This window comes from Bos mutus, chromosome 18, assembly GCF_027580195.1.
Source record: "Bos mutus isolate GX-2022 chromosome 18, NWIPB_WYAK_1.1, whole genome shotgun sequence".
Taxonomy (NCBI): domain Eukaryota; kingdom Metazoa; phylum Chordata; class Mammalia; order Artiodactyla; family Bovidae; genus Bos; species Bos mutus.
Window position 1 is genome coordinate 54,313,093 of NC_091634.1, and position 19,436 is coordinate 54,332,528.

General features: G+C 51.0%; 1 protein-coding gene across 2 annotated transcripts in view; it reads right to left on the reverse strand.

The window, feature by feature from the left end:
• Positions 1–11,674, reverse strand: part of PLCG2 (phospholipase C gamma 2) — a 159,984-nt gene extending 148,310 nt beyond the window's left edge. Inside the window, exons 1-2 of one of the 2 annotated variants that reach the window (XM_070388654.1) lie at positions 11,550–11,674; positions 4,660–4,905 (exon numbers count right to left, since the gene is read on the reverse strand). In XM_070388654.1, coding sequence (XP_070244755.1) covers positions 4,660–4,843 — 184 coding nt within the window. In that variant the 5' untranslated portion in view covers positions 4,844–4,905; positions 11,550–11,674. The remainder of the gene's footprint in view (positions 1–4,659; positions 4,906–11,549) is intronic. The other variant, XM_070388655.1, reaches the window with a different exon arrangement.
• Positions 11,675–19,436: the final 7,762 nt, after the last annotated feature.

Below are 19,436 nucleotides of genomic sequence, written 5' to 3' on the forward strand. Positions count from 1 at the left end.
CCATGGACTAAAGCTCACCAGGCTCCTCTATCTGTGGGATTTCACCTGTTTCCTCCAGGACAGGGACCCCATCCCTTCCTCCTCTCTCTTAGCAAAACTGGGGGCCCAGTATGATGGCAAATATGGGCGTGGCACTGCACACGGAACAGCTCCGTCATGACACGGTCCAAGGGGGAATGTGTGACATTTTACGGTTCTAAGCAAAGCAAACACATGACTTCAGACCAAGGTTTCTTAATTTTTCAGGAAGAAATACACTTTTTCTTCTTCCTTTTTAACATTTTCTTTTAATTTTATATGACTGTGCCAGGGCTTAGTCGTGGCATGCGGGATATAGTTCCCTGACCAGGAATTGTGCTTCTCAGGTGGCTTAGTGGTAAAGAATTTGCCTGCCAACGCAGGAGACTCAGGAGATGTGGGTTTGATCCCTGGGTTGGGGAGATCCCCGAAGAAGGAAATGGCGATCCACTCGAGTATTCTTGCCTGGAAAATCCCAAGGACAGAGGAGCCTGGTGGGCTACAGTCCACAAGCTTGCAAAGGAGCTGGACACAGCTTAGCAAATAAACAACAATGACAACCCCAGCATTGAGGTGCAGTCTCTTAGCCACCGGACCACCAGGCGAGTCCCCAGGCCAAGGTTTCTATACTTACAATTCTATACTGGATTATTATTTGGGGTGGGGGCTGTCCTATGCATTGTAAGATGTTTAGCAGTACCCCTGGCCTCAACCTGCTAGATGCCAGAAGCAACCCCCTCCAAATAACCAGGACTAAAAGTATCTCCAGGCATTGCCGAATGCCCCCGCGTGGGTGGGATGGGATCGCCCAGCTGAGAACCACTCCCTGCTGTGCACAGTGAGACCCGTGGGCGTCTGCCTTCACCCAGGCCCACACAGGAGGCTGTGACACCTGTCCAGAGGCCAGAGGCCACCTCCAGTGACCCCAGAGCCACACACGGGTGCTGTCTTCTGCAGACCCCACAGTAACCTGCAGGCTCCTGCTGACTCAGACCCCTAAGGCAACACTATAGCTGGGGCCCCCAGGACACCACCTCTATATCAAGAGGCTGGAAATGAGGTGCTGAGTGGCCCCGTCCAGGGCTCAAAGGCCTGTTCTCTCTAGGTGGTCAGGAGAGCACCTTTTTAAAGCAATTTACCCCCAAATCGGCTTCTGTGTCACTTTACAAACACGACACAGCCATCTCACATAGGCTCGCCAGTGCAGTTCAAAAACACAAAGGTGTTCACACCACCCCTCGGCTGAAAACCCTTCAGTGGAGCCCTACTGCTCTCCGGAGAAAGTCCAAACACCTAAGCAAGACTCTGCTGCCCCGGACAGGCTGGCCGCCGCTCGTCACCCACAACAACAGCAAAAGCAAAAGCAGCAGTTCGCACCGGTCCAGGGCTGCGCACCGTGCTCAGCCTTCTGATCCAGCGACTCATCTGTTCATTCGCAGCGGTGACCCTGTGCGTGGACAGCAATATCGTCCCCATTCTGCAGACAGGAGAACCGGATCTCAGCAGGGGATGGAACGTGCCTACGCTCACGTGGCCTATCTCATCAAACCCTGCTGGGGTCAGGCTCCACGCTGCCTGTACCTAATCCAATAGTGCAGCTCTGTGAGGACTGGGGTCTAACTCAATGACTGCCGTTATCTCCAGCACCTAGAATAGTGCCTGGCAGAGCAGGCATTCAAATGTGGATAGATGGAAGGAGGGACGGAAGCTACCGGTGAAGTAAAGAAGGAAGGCTGGAAGGAGGGGAGGGTGGAGGGGTGGGAGGACGGGGGAGTGGGAGGACGGGCGGGTGGGAGGACGGGGAGTGGGAGGACGGGCAGGTGGGAGGACAGGGGGGTGGGAGGACAGGGGGGTGGGAGGACGGCGAGTGAGTGGGAGGAGGGAGTTGCTAGAGCAGTACCTACCAAACTTGGCTAGCTATGAGGATCACCTGGGAAGCTCATTAAAATACTGAATCCCAACCACCCTGGTGAATGACAGTCATCCTTGGCCACCCCAAGGAGGAGGAGGAACTGCTCTTAGGGGTAACCAGGGAGAACCATAGGGTGTGGATTTCAGGAAGCAAAACCCTGTCTCACAACCACCAGGACTGTCAGGAGAAAGCTCCAGAGGCCTGCACACCTTCAAATGCCCCTCACCAGGTGCTTCTGGCGCTCGGCCAGCTGGCCGACACGGGCCGGCCATCCGCTCTCAGTGCGGGGGGGCACCTGTGTTTACCATTGGGCCTGTCCTGCCCCTGCAGGCCCCCGCCCCCGCCCCAGCTGCCACAGGTCTCTGGGCCACCTGGGAGGTCTGAGGCCAATGTAAACAAAATCAGGGGGAAGGCTGGGCACTGTCAAAGCAGGCCCTCTGGCTCAGTGCTGTTGAAGGTCATCTTGGCTCCAGAGTCAGGAGAAACCTTTTGGGAAGCTATTTAGTCTCGCTCATGATAAAAGAAACCAAAGAGCCATGTCACACTATCAGAGTCCACCTGTGAACCGCCAAGTTCAGAACCCCATGGCAGTGTGGGAGGAGATGTGGAGAACTAGAGGGGCCCCCACCACCTCAGGAGCTTCTATGGGATGTGATTCAACCGTCCTTTAAAGTTAAAAATAACTCGTGCCCTCTAACTCAGAAATTACACATGGAGGACGCTATCCTTCAGATAAACGCAACCTGCGTGCATGAAAGAATAATGCAAAGGTGACCCCCACACACAGCTGGTGGAAATGTAAAATAGTGCGGCCACTTGGGAAGCAGTCTGGGGGGTTCCTAAAATGATCAAACAAAGTTCCTGCATTGGCTGAGGAGCAGCCCTACCCCTGGGCACACACCCAGGAGAAACGAAAACACACAGCCGCACAAAAATTCATTCACGAAAGCTCACAGCGGCAGGATTCATACCCTCCAAAAAGAGCAAACAACCCAAATTTCCATCAGCAGATGAACGGGTCAACAAACTGTGGAATATTTGTAGAACGGAATATTACCCGGCCACGTAAAGGAATGAAGTCCTGAGACACACACAACACGGATGGATCGTGAAAACGTGAGAAACGCTCTGTTAAGTGAAAGAAGCCAGTCGCAGAAGGCCACACACTGTGTGATTCCTTCCATAGGAAGTGTCCAGAACAGGGCAATGGAAAGGAGATGAGAGGCTGCTTAGGGCAGGAGAGGTGGAGGAGGGCCAGATGGATGGCTGCAGGGTACAGGGCTTCATTTAGGGGTGATGAAACGTTCTAAAAACTGTGGTGGCTGCACATACCTGGGAGTATACCAATCTGTGAATGGATGAATTATAAGGTATGTGAATTGTATCTCCATAAATCTGCTAGCAAAAGAAGAGAAGGATCCATGTACAGCTAATAGCAAAAGACTGGAAAAACCCAAAGCATCCATCTCTAGGGGTTAAACTGTCACACTGTAGCCAGAATGCTACGTGGCGATGAAAGGCAAAGGCAGATCAATATGCTGATAAGAAACCACCTCAATGGTTAACTACCAGGGGGCTTCCCCTGGCAGCTCAGTGGTAAAGAATCTGCCTGCCGGTGCAGGAGAAACAGATTTAATCTCTGATCCAGGAAGATCCCACGTGCCTCAGAGCAACTAAGCCCCTGCACCATACCTATACAGCCTCTGCTCTAGAGCCGGGGGGCCACAGCTACTGAAGCCCGCGCCCCAGAGCCTGAGATCCACAGCAAGAGAAACCACTGCAAGGAGAAGCCTGCACACCACGGTAGAGAGTGGCCCCAGCTCGCCACAGCCAAAGAAAGGTCCAGGCAGCAACGAAGACCCAGCACAGCCAAAAATAAAGAAGTAAGTAAAAAATGTTTTAAAGAAAACTATTAAATTTAAAAAAGAAATCGAAGTGCAGAAGTATGTGCAGTAGGTACTTATTTGTGTAAAAAAACAACACACACACATAACGCAAGCACAGAATACATCTAGAAGACCACAGAACCTGGGCAGGAGCTGGCCTCTGGAGCCTGGGGTGGGACTGGGGAAGAGAGACATTCATTTATGAATTGTCTGATTTTCCCCCAAGTGTATGCTTTAATTTCTCAATTTAAAAGAAGTCAATAAAAACTCATTTAAGCAAGTCTCTGCAACTGTACATTGCTTAAGTCTCTGGACTCTGAGTGAAAAAGGGGGCTTAGGAACTTGAGGATCTGAACCCACTGCCCAACATGAGGAGGGAGGAGAAAAGAAGCCGCTTCCACTCGGAGCAGAGCTTCACTGGAGGGCTCCACACACTCAGCGATGTGCTCTGTCCACATGGAGTAAAGCACAGGCCTCTCGCTCTGCTGTCTGCACTAAAACACACATCTGGCTACCGAGCGATGACTCCACAAGCTCTGGCCAGTGAGCCCTCAAGAGGGCACACGGCTTGACCATCAACGCAGACCGAACAGTCCCCGACGCCGTGAGATGGTGCGCTCAGCCCCCAGCAGCCCAGGCGAGCTATCTGGAGGTCATTTCCAAGCTGGCCCACGCAGGCTTCCGCTCCTTCACCAGGGCTTTCCTGGCCGACATCCCCCACCTGCCCCAAACCCCATCAGAGACCCAGACAAAGCGACGCCACTTTTCCTTTTCAGAAGAAGGTGTCGAACCAACGACAGCTGCAGGGCCCACTGCCCGGGCGGGGAGGCAAGAGGTACTCACGGAAGCCCTCGATCTTGTCGGCCGTCTTGCTCCAGGCCACCTGCCGCGTCTCCATGATCACCTGGACGGTCCTCCGCTCCGGGGTGGACTTGCGGAAGCTGAACACGGTCATGACGGTGCCCAGCTCCAGGGCCCGCTTGATCTGACTCTTCTCGTACTCCGGGAGGGTGTCCACGTTGGCCATGGTACTCGCCGTCGTCTGCTGCCCAGTGGGGGAGGCGAGGAGGAAGCGGGTGAACAAGGAGGCTGGAGGCAGGAAGCAAGGGGGAACTGGTTTCAGTTAACTGAGCGGGCTTCGGTTAACAGGAGGAAGCTTCAGAAGCCAAAACCTGTCTCATGCCCATCAGGATGAGCTTGGGGAGAAGGCGCTGGTGGCAGGGGGGCTCACCAGCCGCTCAGACGTTTAAATGGAAGCAAGGTGTGGGTGGAGCCCTTGATCTCCGTGACCCAACCGTTATCCCGGCTTTGAATAACCAAATCACCCCAACCTGGCCGCCACCTCTCCCTCCCCACGCAGCTTTATGCTGTAGAATATTTGAATAGCCAAAGAAGCCCAGGCTGGCTCCTGTCCCCAACCCCGACACCCACCCAGAGACTTCGAACCACCCCTTTACTTCCCGAGTGGAGGCGGGAATAGAGAAAAACCTTCCAAATGGGTCCGTGGAGACCTCTGCATGGAAATGGAGCAGAAAGGGCAGAAAACAGCAGGGCCCGGCAGCCCCGCGTGTAGGCTCCCGCTGACCGTGTGGCCCTGGGCAGGCCGCGTGACCCCTGGGAGCCCGACTCGGACCGGGACAGTCAGGAAGCCACCAGCAAAGCACCTGGTGTGCGGCTCGGCTTCCGGGGGTGTCCCTGGTGACCCCTCATCCTCCTGAACAGTCACAGCTTCCCAGATCTCAGAGCCTCCCTTGTCTGGCTCCTCTTACGCCCACATCTAGCCCACCAGCAAACCCAGAAAGCAGTGGGTCTCCCTGCTTCCCTGCTCCCTCCAGGGGTCTTATACACGTGGGTCACTCTGGCCGCCTGCTCCCACCCCAGACCCTGGAGTGAACTCTGAGACCAGGAATCAAAAGGATGCTTTAAGAAGAAGAGTGAAAGGGGCCGTAGGCACACCTGCGGCTGATTCATGTTGATGTGTGGCCGAAACCAACACGGTATTATACAGCAATTATCCTCCGATTAAAAATAAATGAATTAAAAAAAAACAAAAACAAGAGTGGGACTTCCCTGGTGGTGCAGTGGATAAGATTCCACCTGCCAACGGAGAGGACACAGGTCAGGCTTAGCTCCTGTTACTGTCCACCGTTTCCTGTATCTTTTCTCCCCCTTTCCCACTCAGTCTTCATATATATATATATATATATGTTGGAGTATTATTGTTTTACAATGTTGTGTAAGCTTCTGCTGTACAACAAAGTGAATCAGCTATGCGTGTACCACACACTGGAGAAGGAGGTGGCAAACCACTCCGGTATTCTTGCCTGGGAAATCCCATGGACAGAGGAGCCTGGCAGGCTGCAGTCCATGGGGTCGCACAGTCAGACACGACTGAGAAGGCACACGTGTGCATATTCCATGTATCCGTTCCCTTTAGGACCTCCTTCCCACCCCTAGCCCACCCCACCCCTGGAGGTCAGCACGAGCTCAGCTCCCTGTGCCCCGCAGCAGTGCCCCACGAGCTGTTCATTCCACGCGTGGTAGGGAGTGTACATGTCAGCATCGCTCTCTCAGGGCGTCCCACCCTGCCCTTCCTCCCCCGTGCCCACAGCCATTCTCTACACCTGCGTCTCTATCCCTGTATCTTTCTTATCTCGTCCCCACCTCCAAACTCCTTTAGGCTCCCACAGTTCTTACTTCGCAGAGAAGCTGGGTGTTCAGCCAGGGCTGCCTGGGCCTCCCCACAGCCTCTGTGCCAAGCTGCTCCAAATCAGGGCCTCAGCTGTTCCAGCTGTATAATGGGAATAACACCACCCTCGAGGGGCTCTGGATGGACTAGACCCCACAATGTTTGTACAGCCCCCAGTCAATCCTATAGGAAATCAACCCTGAATATTCACTGGGAGGACTGATGCCGAAGCTCCCAATACTCTGACCACCTGATGCACAGAGCCAAGTCACTGGAAAAGACCCTGATGCTGGGAAAGATTGAGGACAGAAGGAGAAGGGGATGACAGAGGATAAGAACTTGGACGGCATTACCAACTCAATGGACCTGAGTTTGAGCCAACTCCGGGAGATGGTGAAGGACAGGGATGCCTGGCGTGCTGCAGTCCACAGAGTCGCAGAGAGTTGGACACGACCGAGCGACTGAACAACAACACAAACAGCATCTAGCAGGGCCTCCGATGATATTAATCGGCCAGCTGATCAAAGCATTAACCAAGGGTCACCTCCACGACAGGTATGGACAGCGGACTCGCACGCAAACGAGGGGTGAGGCCCGGGCCCGGGCCCTGTCCTTTGCCCCCTTTACCCTCCACCCACAGCCGGGGCACCTCCCAGGTGTGCTGACAGCCCAGCAATAAAGTCATGAATTACACCTGCTCTCCACCCATCAGGAAACGCCAGCTCCATGATTCTGCAGAAGCAGAGACGTGGGGGTCTCAAGGGAGCAGCAGGAAGGGGTCCCCAGCTGAGTCTAAGGTGAGGCTGGGAACTTAACAGTGCTCAGAGGAAGCTTCTAGGGGAAGACAGATCTGAATCCAATCTTTAAAAGAGATGAAGCGGAAGGGGACGGTGCTCTAGTCGAAGGAACTGGCTAAAACAAAAGCCCGGGGGCCAAGGGTGTGCAGGAACCCTGCCTGATCCGAGCCTCCCGCCTCACCACCCCCTATTCCAGGTCAGGGGATGAGCAAGGGGCCTGAGGCCGGTCTCCGCCCTGGAAAACCTGCTGTTCATTGGCCCTCCCGGGTGCCTGCACCTGCCGTATCAGATTCATCTCATTTATCTCAGAAATACTGGCGCTGCAAACGCAAGGCCTGAGAGGTGAAATCACGTGATCAAGGTCATGGAGACATGTGGCAACATCAGGATGGGAACCCCATGCCCCTGCTCCTTCAACAACCCCCTTCTGGAATTCACAATCTGGTCAGATAGTAACTAACCGCGCAGAGATATCAAAGGACTCGTCCAAGGTCACACAGCTGCAAAGTGTCAGAAGCAGGACAATGCTCTCGAGTTCCCCACTCCCAGGTGCAGCAGGGCGCAAATAGGAAACATACCACCTCTCACAACACCGCCACGTAAGCCAGCCGACCTGGAAGCACGACCCTCGGTTCTTTCTGACTCTGGGAGGGCCCTGCACTAACCTTCCCAGGATTCTGGTCACTCCCCATTCAGAAGCCCAGTGGACTGGCTCAACCATAAACATCAAGTCTCTCATGTCCTTCTCTAAGAACCAGGAAAGCATCCTTACGGCCACAAGATCCCTGGAGTCAACCACTAAAGTCCACCAGCTCCCAACTCGGGCTTTCAGGGTTCAACGCTTCAGCAACTAAGACAAGGTCTCCAAGGCCTTGACCCCGGAGGAGGGCACTAGCCATCACCGGCAACTTCTATTTTGCTTCTGCTTTCAAAAAAAAAAAAAATGAAATAGGCTTGAAATCCCTTTCTTGTTCCTGTTTCTCATCCTCCCTGGGTAATTTTATAAAATGACTTACGGTGTTAAACACAAATGAGGCCAAGATTTAATAAGATCCTACTTTTCATGTTCTCCTCTTTGAAATAAACTTCTGGGAAAGACAAATTATCATATGACATCGTTTTTATGTGGAATAAGGGACAAATGAAGTCATCTACAAAGCAAATAAAGAGTCACAGATGTAGAAAACTTATGGTTCCTGGGCGAAAGGGGAGCATAGATTGAGACTGGTATTGACACATGCCCACTACTATACACAGAGGAGGTAACTAATAAGGACCTACAGGATAGCTCAGGGAACTCTACTCAATACTCTGTAATGACCTCTATGGGAAAGAATCCAAAAAAGAGTAAACATATGTATATATATATGGGCTTCCTCAGTGGCTCAACTGTAAAGAATCAGCCTGCAAGGCAGGAGACATGGCTTCAATCCCTGGGTCGGGGAGATCCCCTGGAGGAGGACATGGCAACCCACTCCAGTGTTCTTGCCATGGAAAATCCCGTGAACAGAGGAGACTGGCAGGCTACAGTCCATAGGATGGCAAAGAGTCGAGACAACGGAAGCGACTGAGCACACATAACACATGTGTATATACATAACTGACCCATTTTGCTGTACAGCAGAAACTAACACATTTTAAGTCAACTATATTCCAATAAAGATTAAAAAAAAAAAAATGCAAGGACCCAGAACCAGGAAACAGGAGAGTTTTCTTCTCTTTAAGGCTCTCTGCACACGTCAGAGCAGGGCAGGATTTCATACAAAATCCCACAAGTCAATTCTCTTGGACACCTGGCACAGTCGCATCCCTGAGAGAGGACAGCCCCTCTGAGGGCAGGAGGGGTGTTACCACTGCATGTCACACCCACCTGCAGAAACAGGGTTACTCATATTCTCACTGGAGGAACTCAGCAGGGTCAGCCATGGCACGCACGGGTGTGCCTTAGTTGCACTTTTTTTTGGGGGGCAACCTGCGAGCATCTATTAAAACGTAAAACATGCATCTGCTTTGATCCAGCATTGTGCAGAAAAATGCACAAAATTATCTGTAAGAGGAAAGAACAGGAAACAATTCAGCTGCTCGTGAATGGGTTGGGGGGGGCGGTATCCCTTACATGACGGGACACACACGTTAAAGAATTGTTGTTTAGCTGCTCAGTCACATCCGACTCTTACGACCCCACAAGCTGTAGCCCACCAGGCTCCCCTGTCCATGGGATTTCACAGACAGTAATACTAGAGTGGGTTGCCATTTCCATCTCCTGAGGATCCTCTTGATCCAGGGATCAAACTCATGTCTCCTGAATTGGCAGGCAGATTCTTTACCACTGAGCCACCCGGGAAGTGAAGTGAAGTGAAGTGAAGTGAAATCGCTCAGTCGTGTCCGACTCTTTGCGACCATGACTGTAGCCTATAGGGCTCCTCCGTCCATGGGATTTTCCAGGCAAGAATACTGGAGTGGGTTGCCATTTCCTTCTCCACCAGGGAAGCCCACATTAAAGAATGTTCAGTAGCTACTGAAAAGGAGGAGGAAGATTTACAAGTACTGTGATCTGGAAAGATTTGTGAGGCAGATGAAAAACAGTTATAAACTAATAAATATTATTACATGTTTAAAAAGGCTGTCTTTTGCCATATGTGAAATAGATCATCAGTCCAGGTTCAATGCATGAGACAGGGCGCTCAGGGCCAATGCACTGGGATGACCTTGAGGGATGGGATGGGGAGGGAGGTGGGAGGGGGGTTCAGGATGGGGGACACATATACAACCGTGGCGGATTCATGTCAATGTATGGCAAAAACCACTACAATATTGTAAAGTAATTAGCCTCCAATTAAAATAAATTAATTGTTTAATGATTTTTTTTTAAAGGCTGTCTGCTTATAAACCTAGGAGGAATGGTTATTTTTGGAGAGTGGGAGAAGGTAAAGGGTCTGACCATCAGCTTACGACTGATTTAAGTGCTAACATAATGGATGAGCTTTTCTGCTTTGAGTTTTTAGCGTTTTCTAAGTGAAGACACAGTTTCAAAAGTTTTCTCATTTTCAATTTTCCACCAATTCCACTCAGCCCAAGGGCCATTTATGGGGGTCCTGGCTTTGCCTCCTCCAGAGGAGTTTCACAAGCTTGGGGGGAAGGGGGTGAGCATCATTAGGCAATTTGAGCATCAGGGAACCCTGCAGTGGTGCACACTCGGCATTCGTCTCTAATAAAAAGAACTGCCTGGGATGGCCAGGGACTCAAGACTGCCTGCAAGGCTGTAGCTGCGGATGCTGGCCAGGGCCCCCACGCAGGGCCCTTAACCAGAGGGTCAAGAAGTGGCAGATGAGCCCCAACTCTGCATATAGCCCCGGGATGCAGGCCTGGGTGGCCCAAGTATCCAGGGGAAGAAACTGGGGCTCAGAGAGTCTTCGACGTGCCCAAGGTTACACAGCTGGAACCGAAATTCTAATTACGTTGACTGACAAGGCCACCTGTTTCCCGTGCGAGTCACCCCCACCCGCCCAGCCCACACTTTCTTACTCTAGTTCAAGATCAGGGTGCTAGAAGAGCCATCCCAGGCCCCCTCTGGAATCCAGCTGCCAACACCCCCTCCCCATGAGTGCACACCCCGCTCGTCTTTCCCTCGAATTCTTCTGCTGTGGGGGTAACCACCTCTCCACGATTCCACAACATAACCAGGAAAACGCACAGTCGCACAAACATACTTATGCACACCACTGTGGGGCAGGACAGGGAACCCTGGATCCCCCGAAAACTCTCCAATCTCTCAGGGCAAGGGACTGCGCCTTCCTTGGTATCGCTCGCCACCCACCCGGCCGCAACCACCTGTGTAGTGCGAGGAAGTGCCAGGGGCCGGCCGGCGCCTGGAGTCCACAAGCCGTGGGCACAGAGGTGGCCAGGAAACACACCCGACTCCACGCGGGACCCCCAGGGCCACCGGAGCCTAGAACTCAGGCGCTGGCGCGAACCCCCGACCGCAAGCCGCGCCGCTTCCTCCGGTTCCCATTCAAAGCCGGGCTGCCCCGGGGCATCAACCGACAGAGTGGCGCCGGTCAGGGGTGAGGAAGTGGCCGTCCCCGCCCGGACGCTGGGCACAGCGAGCGGGGGGCCGGGCGGCGTGCCCCACCCCTGCCCGCGCCAGCTGAGCCCCACGCAGGACCCCCGCCCTGGACGCGGCTTTCCGGGCGCGCGTCCCCCGGGCGCACGTCCCCCGGGCGCCCCCGCCCGACCCGGCCACTCACCTGGCCGCGCCTCCGCCGCGGGTCCGGGCTCCGGGTCCCGCGCGCAGCCGCCCGCTGTCCAGGCTCCGGGCACTCCCTGCCGCGCACGCCCTCCGACGCGGGCGCTGCTACTTCTCCTTCGGCCGCGGCCGCGCGCCACGTGACTCCTCCGGGGCCGCCCCCTGCGCCCCGGCCCGCCCCACCCCCGGCCCCGAGGCGGGCCCAGCGCCGCCCACTGCTCAGAGCACCCAGGGCGCCGCGTGCTCCCTCCCCGAGGGCGGGCCAGCCTCGGGACCGCGCCTCCGCGGGCGGAGGAAGAAACTGAGGCAGCGGGAGGGGAATCCACCTGCCTGCCCCAGGTCTCTTGCAAGGTGGAGCGAGAACGTCCAGAGGGACCAGCATTTATGGAGCGCTTACTGCACACGTGTGCTTACTGCACACATGCATTCAATACGCTCCCCTGTAATCCCCGTGAATTGGCAGTTCATGGTCCTACTGTGAGATCGTCACTGAGTCTGCGCAGGTGTCTGACCGCCTCTTACTACATGGTGCAAACCACAAATACCCTAAGCTCAGCTTCCTCATCTGTCAGACAGGATCAAAGTCCCAAAAGTTTGTTCTAGGGAACATGGAATACCAAGAGAACTGACCTCTCGTTTTCCCAATGAGAGATTATTTTATGGCTCACTCTATAAACTTCTAAGCATATAGATGACACCGTCAAGTGCCTAGTGATGGGATTTAGTTGATTCATTGAGCTACACCAAGCCTATTTCAAGTCGCATATTGTATGATGTAACATATTCTTTGAGAAATATTGCTCTTTTCCTCTTTCCTGTTTCACGGAGCTGTTTCATTCAGACCTTTCATATGCATCTTGGACGTGTCCGTTGTGACGAGAGCCAGCCTTTCTATCACCTATAGAGCTGTCAGGACACGTCAGGTTCTACTCCTGAGCCACTTGACTTACAGCATTTTTTAAAAATCTATGAATGTTGCTCTGGCATATTTTCAGTATGATATCTAAAGCCACAGGGCTCATGTGCTGACTTTAGGCAAGCTGGACTCATTTGTCACTGCTCCTAGCCCAGGGTGTACACTTGCTATTTCCTATAGATCACTTATTGCACGGCTTTTTAAAGAAATCCTTGAAACCACTTGAAACCATGGGACCACCTCCCCAGGAATGATAAATCTGGGTTAAATTTCTTTGCTTTTTTTTTTTTTTTTTTTTAAGAACTTCAGTTTATATTTCCATCAATCCTTTTTATCATTTCTATTTTGGTACATGTTACCTAATGTACATGATACAGTGGTACAACCGTGTATGTATAGAATTTATTATTACAAAGTCCATGTGTATAGTGGACCATGTTAAATTTCTTGCTGATCAGATGAAACTAAAGGCAATTGGCTTTGGAAACCACTGTGGGAAGCCCTGGCTCCTCTTCTCGGTCCAGACAGGTGCTGATTGGAGATCTCCCTGGTCCCCGGGAATCAAGCAAGAAAGAAGAACACGGAGCACCTACTTCAGCTTACTTTTCTTGTGAGCCTACAGCATTTTTGGAGTTAAAATGTCTGTTGTGTTTGAGATAGCAGTTTGATTTTTTTCATATTTTTAATTGCTTTTCCTCTTTTTCACGGTTTTCACTTTTTCAGGTGAACAGCTAAAGGAATCCAATGCGATGAATGGGAGTGTTTGGGGCTCCACATCGCCTCTTTTTCTGCAACTCGTTTGTTCAAATAAAGTCACTGAGATAGTAGCCCTGGTTCTGGGAAGGCTCAAATACAAAATGACATTTCTTCTCCAAGGCATAAGGGGTGGGGGGAGAAGCCACCCTGTATATTCAGATATACATGTGGTGGAAAGTCCCCATCACAAGTTAGCTATTCTAGGGCTCAAGGGCATTAAATGGGGGCGTGGGGGGCGGTGGAAGCAGAATTTGAACCCGAGTCTGTCTGGTGCTGGAGCCCGTGGGCGCACAGGCCTGTGACCCATCCCCAGCATTACTAGGAGGAATGCAGGCGGGGAGAAGTGCGCGTGTAACCACTCCGCTTAGATTCACAAATGGGTCAGGAAGTGACCTCAAAGGGTGGAGGGAACTTTCTTTTCCTTTTCATATAAAAAGAAAGAAGAAGGGGAGGGAGGGAATAATCTGAAAGAAAACTGTGTTTTAATCAGCATTGTCTGGACTTGCTATTCTGCCCCCCACCAGTCCTCAAGGATGACCGTGTTTTTCTTCATAACCCTTTTCCATGTGCTAGCAGCCATGGCGTATGGGACCATTAGCACCCCCAACCCTGTGCCTCAGTTTCCCTCTCTGCAAAAATGGGTATAATAACTGTACCTACCTCCCAGGGATGATTAGAAGGATCAAATGAGACAACAAAGCGATAAAACAGGCAAAACAGTTCAGCCATCAGGATTGACTATTTTCAGTATTCTTATTGGAAGGAAGAAGAAAAAGGCCCATGCTGCAGTGAGAAAGTGTGGATTTGGAGGACATGGAGATCTGGGTTCAAATTCCAAGGCCACTTCCTTAGCTGTGTGACCTTAAGCTGGTCAGTTACCCTCTCTGAACCTTCAATTTCCCCATCATTCAACCTACTTTTGGGATACTGAGAACAGGCAACCTGTAGGGATGGAAAGTAGATTAGTAGTTGCCTGGGACTGAGGGGAACATGGGGGGTCTTGGAAGGGGTATAGGGTTTCTCTGTGGAGGGATGAAAATATTCTAAAATAGATTGTGACAATGGCTGAACAGCTCTGTGAAGATACTAAAGGCCACTGAACTGTAGGCTTTAGATGGGTGAACCGTATGTGATGTGAATTATGTCTTAATAAAGCTATTGAAAAAGAAAATAACCTACCTTAGAAGGCTGTTTAAAGAATGAATGGCTAACACAGCTTAGCACAACACAGCCTTCAATAAAGTAGCAGTTGCTCACATAATAATCATGATTAGAGAGTAGGTCTTCTGAACCTGGCCCTCCTCGCCCTGCCAGTGGCCACAGTGGCCAGGCCAAGGCCCACTGCCCTGCCCCAGAGCCTTGCCAGCCTCCTCCCTCCACCCCCACAGCCAAAAACAGCCGAAAACCCCTGAGAGGCTTTGAGTTTGGCTTCCTTTCCTGATATTGTTCAGAGAAGTGCATGTCCCCTGGGGACAAGCCGAGTCTCAGCTGCTGGGTGGCAGGACTCTGAGAGGAAGTACCACCCAGAACTGGCTTCCAGACCTGGTCAGGGTCAGGCCCGACATAGAAACTCCTGCGTGAGAGTGGTCAGACCCCCACACCCCATTTTTTCCCAGCTTTATTGAGGTATAATTAGTATACAAAAAAAAAAAAAAAACCTGCACACAATCAAAGTGCACAATCTGATGAATTTGGACTTCTGCATATACCCATGAAACTGTCAGCGCATTCAAGGCAATAAATACCCATCACCTTCAAAATTTTCTTATGGATTTATTATTGCTGTCATGTTTTGGCCATTTTTAAAGCTGGTTCTTTGGGTTTTGTTTGCTTGTTTTTTGCTATTGAGTTGTAGGAGTCTGCTATTCAAATCGAGGGCTGCTTGGAAAAACCTCTGTTACTGTAGTTTTAATTTGGGCTTCTCAAAAAATAGGCAGGAGACCTAAATAGACATTTCTCCAAAGAAGACATACAGATGGCCGACAGGCACATGAAAATATGCTCAACACCTTTTTAACAGAGAAATGCAAATCAAAACTACAATGAGGTACCACCTCACACCAGTCAGAATGGCCATTATTTAAAAGTCAACAAATAACAAATGCTGGAGAGGGCATGGAGAGATGGGAACCCTCCTACGCTGTTGGTGGGAATGTAAGTTGGCGCAGCCACTGTGGAAAACAGTATGGAGGTTCCTCAAAAAACTAAAAATAGAATTATCATATGATCTAGCAATCCCACTCCTGAGCATATATCCAGACAAAACTAATCCAAAAAGATACATGCACCCCTATGTTCATAGCAGCGCTAGTCACAATAACCAAGATATGGAAACAACCGTCGACAGACGGATGCATGGATAAAGAAGACGTGGTCCATATATACAATGGAACATTACTCAACCATAAAAAAGAAGGAAATAATGCCATTGTCAGCAACATGGTTGGGCCTAGAGATTATCATACGAAGTGAAGGTAAGTTAGACAGACAAAGACAAATAGCATATGATATCGCTGACACTGTGCAATCTAAAATATGGTACAAACAGGGGACTTCCTCGGTGGCCCAGTGGCTAAGTCTCCACACTCCCAACGCAGGGGGCTCAGGTCCAATCCCTGGTCAGGGAACTAGACCCCACATGCCCAACTAAGAGATACTGCATGCTGCAGTAAGCCCCATAACAGCCAAATACATAAAATACATGTCAAAAATAATAATAAAAAATAACACATGACACCAATAAACTTATTTGAGAAACAGACTCATGGACACAGAGAACAGACTTGTGGTTGCCTAGGAGGAGCCGGGGGTAGGGATGGAGCGAGAGCTGGGGTTAGGAGATGCCCACTATTATCTATAGGATGGATAAGCAACAAGGGCCCACTGTATGGCACAGGGAACTATATTCAACACCCTGCAATGGGCCAAATGGTGAAGAACGTGAAACAGAATGTGTGTGTGTGTGTGTATTTATGTATGTACATGTATATATATTTATGTGTATATGTAGGTATAACTAAGTGAATTTGCTGTGCAGCAGAAATTAATGCAACATTGTAAATCAACTATCCTTGAGTAAAATAAATTATCAAAAACTATAAATAAGATTAACGAGGCTGTTTGGGCAAAGCTGATCAATGCCCCTGGAACAGCGGTTCTTTCCGTGTTGTTCTCAATTACAGTTTGGTGATTAACGTGAGGTGGTCACCCAGTGAAAATGTATGGGCCTTATGCTTACAACCTGTGCAATCTTATGTTAGATCTCAATTTAAAAATTAGCATTTTAAAAGGCTGTTCAATTTGTTAACAGGCTGTTTCTATGCTTCTGCCTTCTGTGTTTTCAACATAAGCTTCACTGAGCACATCTTAGCTATACTAGAAAAAAAAAGTGTTTCACAATCAAGGCCGTTACAGTCACAGGTCCAGCAGAGGTCAGTCTGGAAGGCGGTTGATGAGCATGAACTGAGGGGAGCCCCAGGGATGTGGCCACGTCCCGTTTTGGTGGGGTGCTGGCATCACGGATGAGTTCTATGTGTGAGAATTCACTGAACTGTACACTTGTCTTCAGTGCATTTTCTTCATTATGCTGCGCATCAATAAAAACATTAAAATATAAGGCCTTTAGCTAAAGGGAGAAGGAAGCATTTAAAATCTTTGCAGTTGACCAAAATCGGTAACATTTATTGAATACCTACCTAGAACCAGGACCCTTCACACAGTAAATGCATTAAGCCCTCACAGCAAACTAGGAAGCTCAGTGATTTTCACATCTATTTTACTAATGAGGAAACTGAGGCTCAGAGGCGACAGATGATTCACAGAGGTGACCCAGAAGCTAGCGGCAGAGCTGGACACTGAAACCAAGTGCTTGCGTCAAGATCTGGGGTTCTTTCTGCCCCCACCAAGGACTCCTGATTCTCCTGGGGGCTCGCGGGGAGGTCTAAGACACACCCAGGGATGCCGCGAGGGTAGGGCCTGGGGAATCTGCATTTTAGCCACTCCAGTCCATGACTCCTCTGCACCCTCTAGTGTGTACATCAGTGCATTCTGCTGAAACAACAAGGAAGAAACACATCCTGGAGCCAGTGACGGGAGTGCAAAACGGTGCAGCCTCTTCAGAAGACAGCCAGGTAGTTTATTCTAACAAGTGAAATACATACTTACTATATGACACAGCAATCCCATATCTAGGTATTTACCCAAGGGAAATGAAAACATACAATCATGCAAAGATCTGTACCCTAATGTTTATAGCAGCTTGGGCCATGCTGGTGACTCAGACGGTAAAAAATCTGCCTGTAATGCAGGGGACCCAGGTTCGACCCTTGGGTTGGGACGATCCTGTGGAGAAGGAAATGGCAACCCACTCCGCTATTCTTCCCTGGAGAATCCCATGGACAGAGAAGCCTGGTGGGGTCCACAGGATCACAAAGAGTCAGACATCACTGAGTGACTAACACTGTATAACCAATAACTGGAAACAGCACTAAGGTCTTTCAGCTGGTGAAGGGATAAACAAACATTCATGCGTGGAAATAGCACCCATGGATAGAAGAAAACACTGCTAGATGTGAGACCAAGGGTGAATCTCCAATGCATTCTACTCAGTGAAAGACCACTCTGTCACTCAACAGGTATTAGCCAAGCACTCGCCACTTGCCGGCACTGTTAACAGAAGCTGGGGAGACAAGAACGGGCTGAAACTGCCCTGTGTCTCTTGCATTCTGCTGGTGAAGTGGCATGTGCTTGGCTAACGTCTGGGAGCGACAAAATGACAAAGTGCCTCAGCCAAGGATGTATGATGGTAGGCCAAGAACGTCTGGATAGGCCCTCCCGCTCTTAGGCCAGCCCCCTCATCCCACCCTACTGCTCCAAACCAGTTTTCCAAACCAGAAGCCAACAAGGTCATTCGAAAGTCCAAATGCCTGAGCAAGACTGAGCGGGCCCTGCAGAAATGGAGCCAGGCCTGCCTTCCCCTCCGGGCACATCCAGCCTTCAACTTCTGCAGAACTGAGTGGGTTCCTCTGCCTGAAATCCCGCCCTCTCTCCTTTCCTCCCGGTTCAAGTTCAACAAACATTTATCCTTTCTCTAGGCTCAGTGTGAGGACCACCGCCTCCAGGAAGACTTTCGGATCCTCGCTTCCCGTTTCTTCCCCAAACCTGCATTAATTATTCTTGGCCTCACCCTAGGCCTTATCACTTGTAAACATCTTTTTTTTTGAGTAAAATACTATTTACACTCAGTAAAACTCATCCTTTTGGGTACACAGTTCTGTGAGTTTGGGCAACTTCATTAAGTCCTGTAACTCCACCACAACCGACAATAAAACGACCCCACCCCACTCCCAACCCTGCAAATTCCGTTGTGCTGTTTGTAGTCAATCCGTCCCCCACAGAGCCAGGGTCCCACCGATAAGAGATTCTCGAAGAGGCATGAGGACCGCTTCCAACACAGGACCACAGGTTCAAGTCCCAGTCATGGAACTGAGATTCCCACATGCCCCAGGGGGCAGCCAAAAAATACAAAGAAATAAATAAAAACAAGGAAACACAGTAATAAGGTCACTGCAGATGACCTTGGGGTGAAAGGAGACAAATAAAATGGGGGAGGTGAGGGCGTTGTTAGATGAGGCACACAGAGGCCTCTGAGGGGAGGCAATGTCTGAGCCGACCTGCAAAGGAGGAGTGGCTCCAAGAGGAAGACGCCCCACTGCTGCCGAGGGTCACACTGGGGGCTCAGGACGTGGGAGCCCTCCCTCAAGCCCTGGGGTGGGTCTCCATTCCTCAGTATTTTGGAGAATAACGAGGCCCCAAGTGTGAGCGTGGAAGCACAGCCTGAGTCCACCAGGGCAGCCGTCCTCCCGGCCCTGAAGGTCACAGCCGTGGCCACTGTAAACAGCGCCTGTGTTGACAGAAGCCGGGCCGCTCCAGAGGCGGGAGACGCGGGACGCACCTGGGGAGGCCGAGCTGGATTTTCATGGTTAGAACATAAGAGACCAGAGCAAGCAAACACACACCAGTGATTCGTGCGTCACCCGAGTCCCTTCCGTCCACAGAGCCAGCACCGCCCCCGTGTCTCCTGGCCCGTGACCTCCTTCGGCCACACGGCACAGTGTCCCCAGGCCTCATTCCTGCGCGTTCTGAGCCTCTGCATCAGGTCGGAATTCAGCCGCCAACCAGCCGGCCAGACCCTCAATTTGTCAGGGGACCAAATGT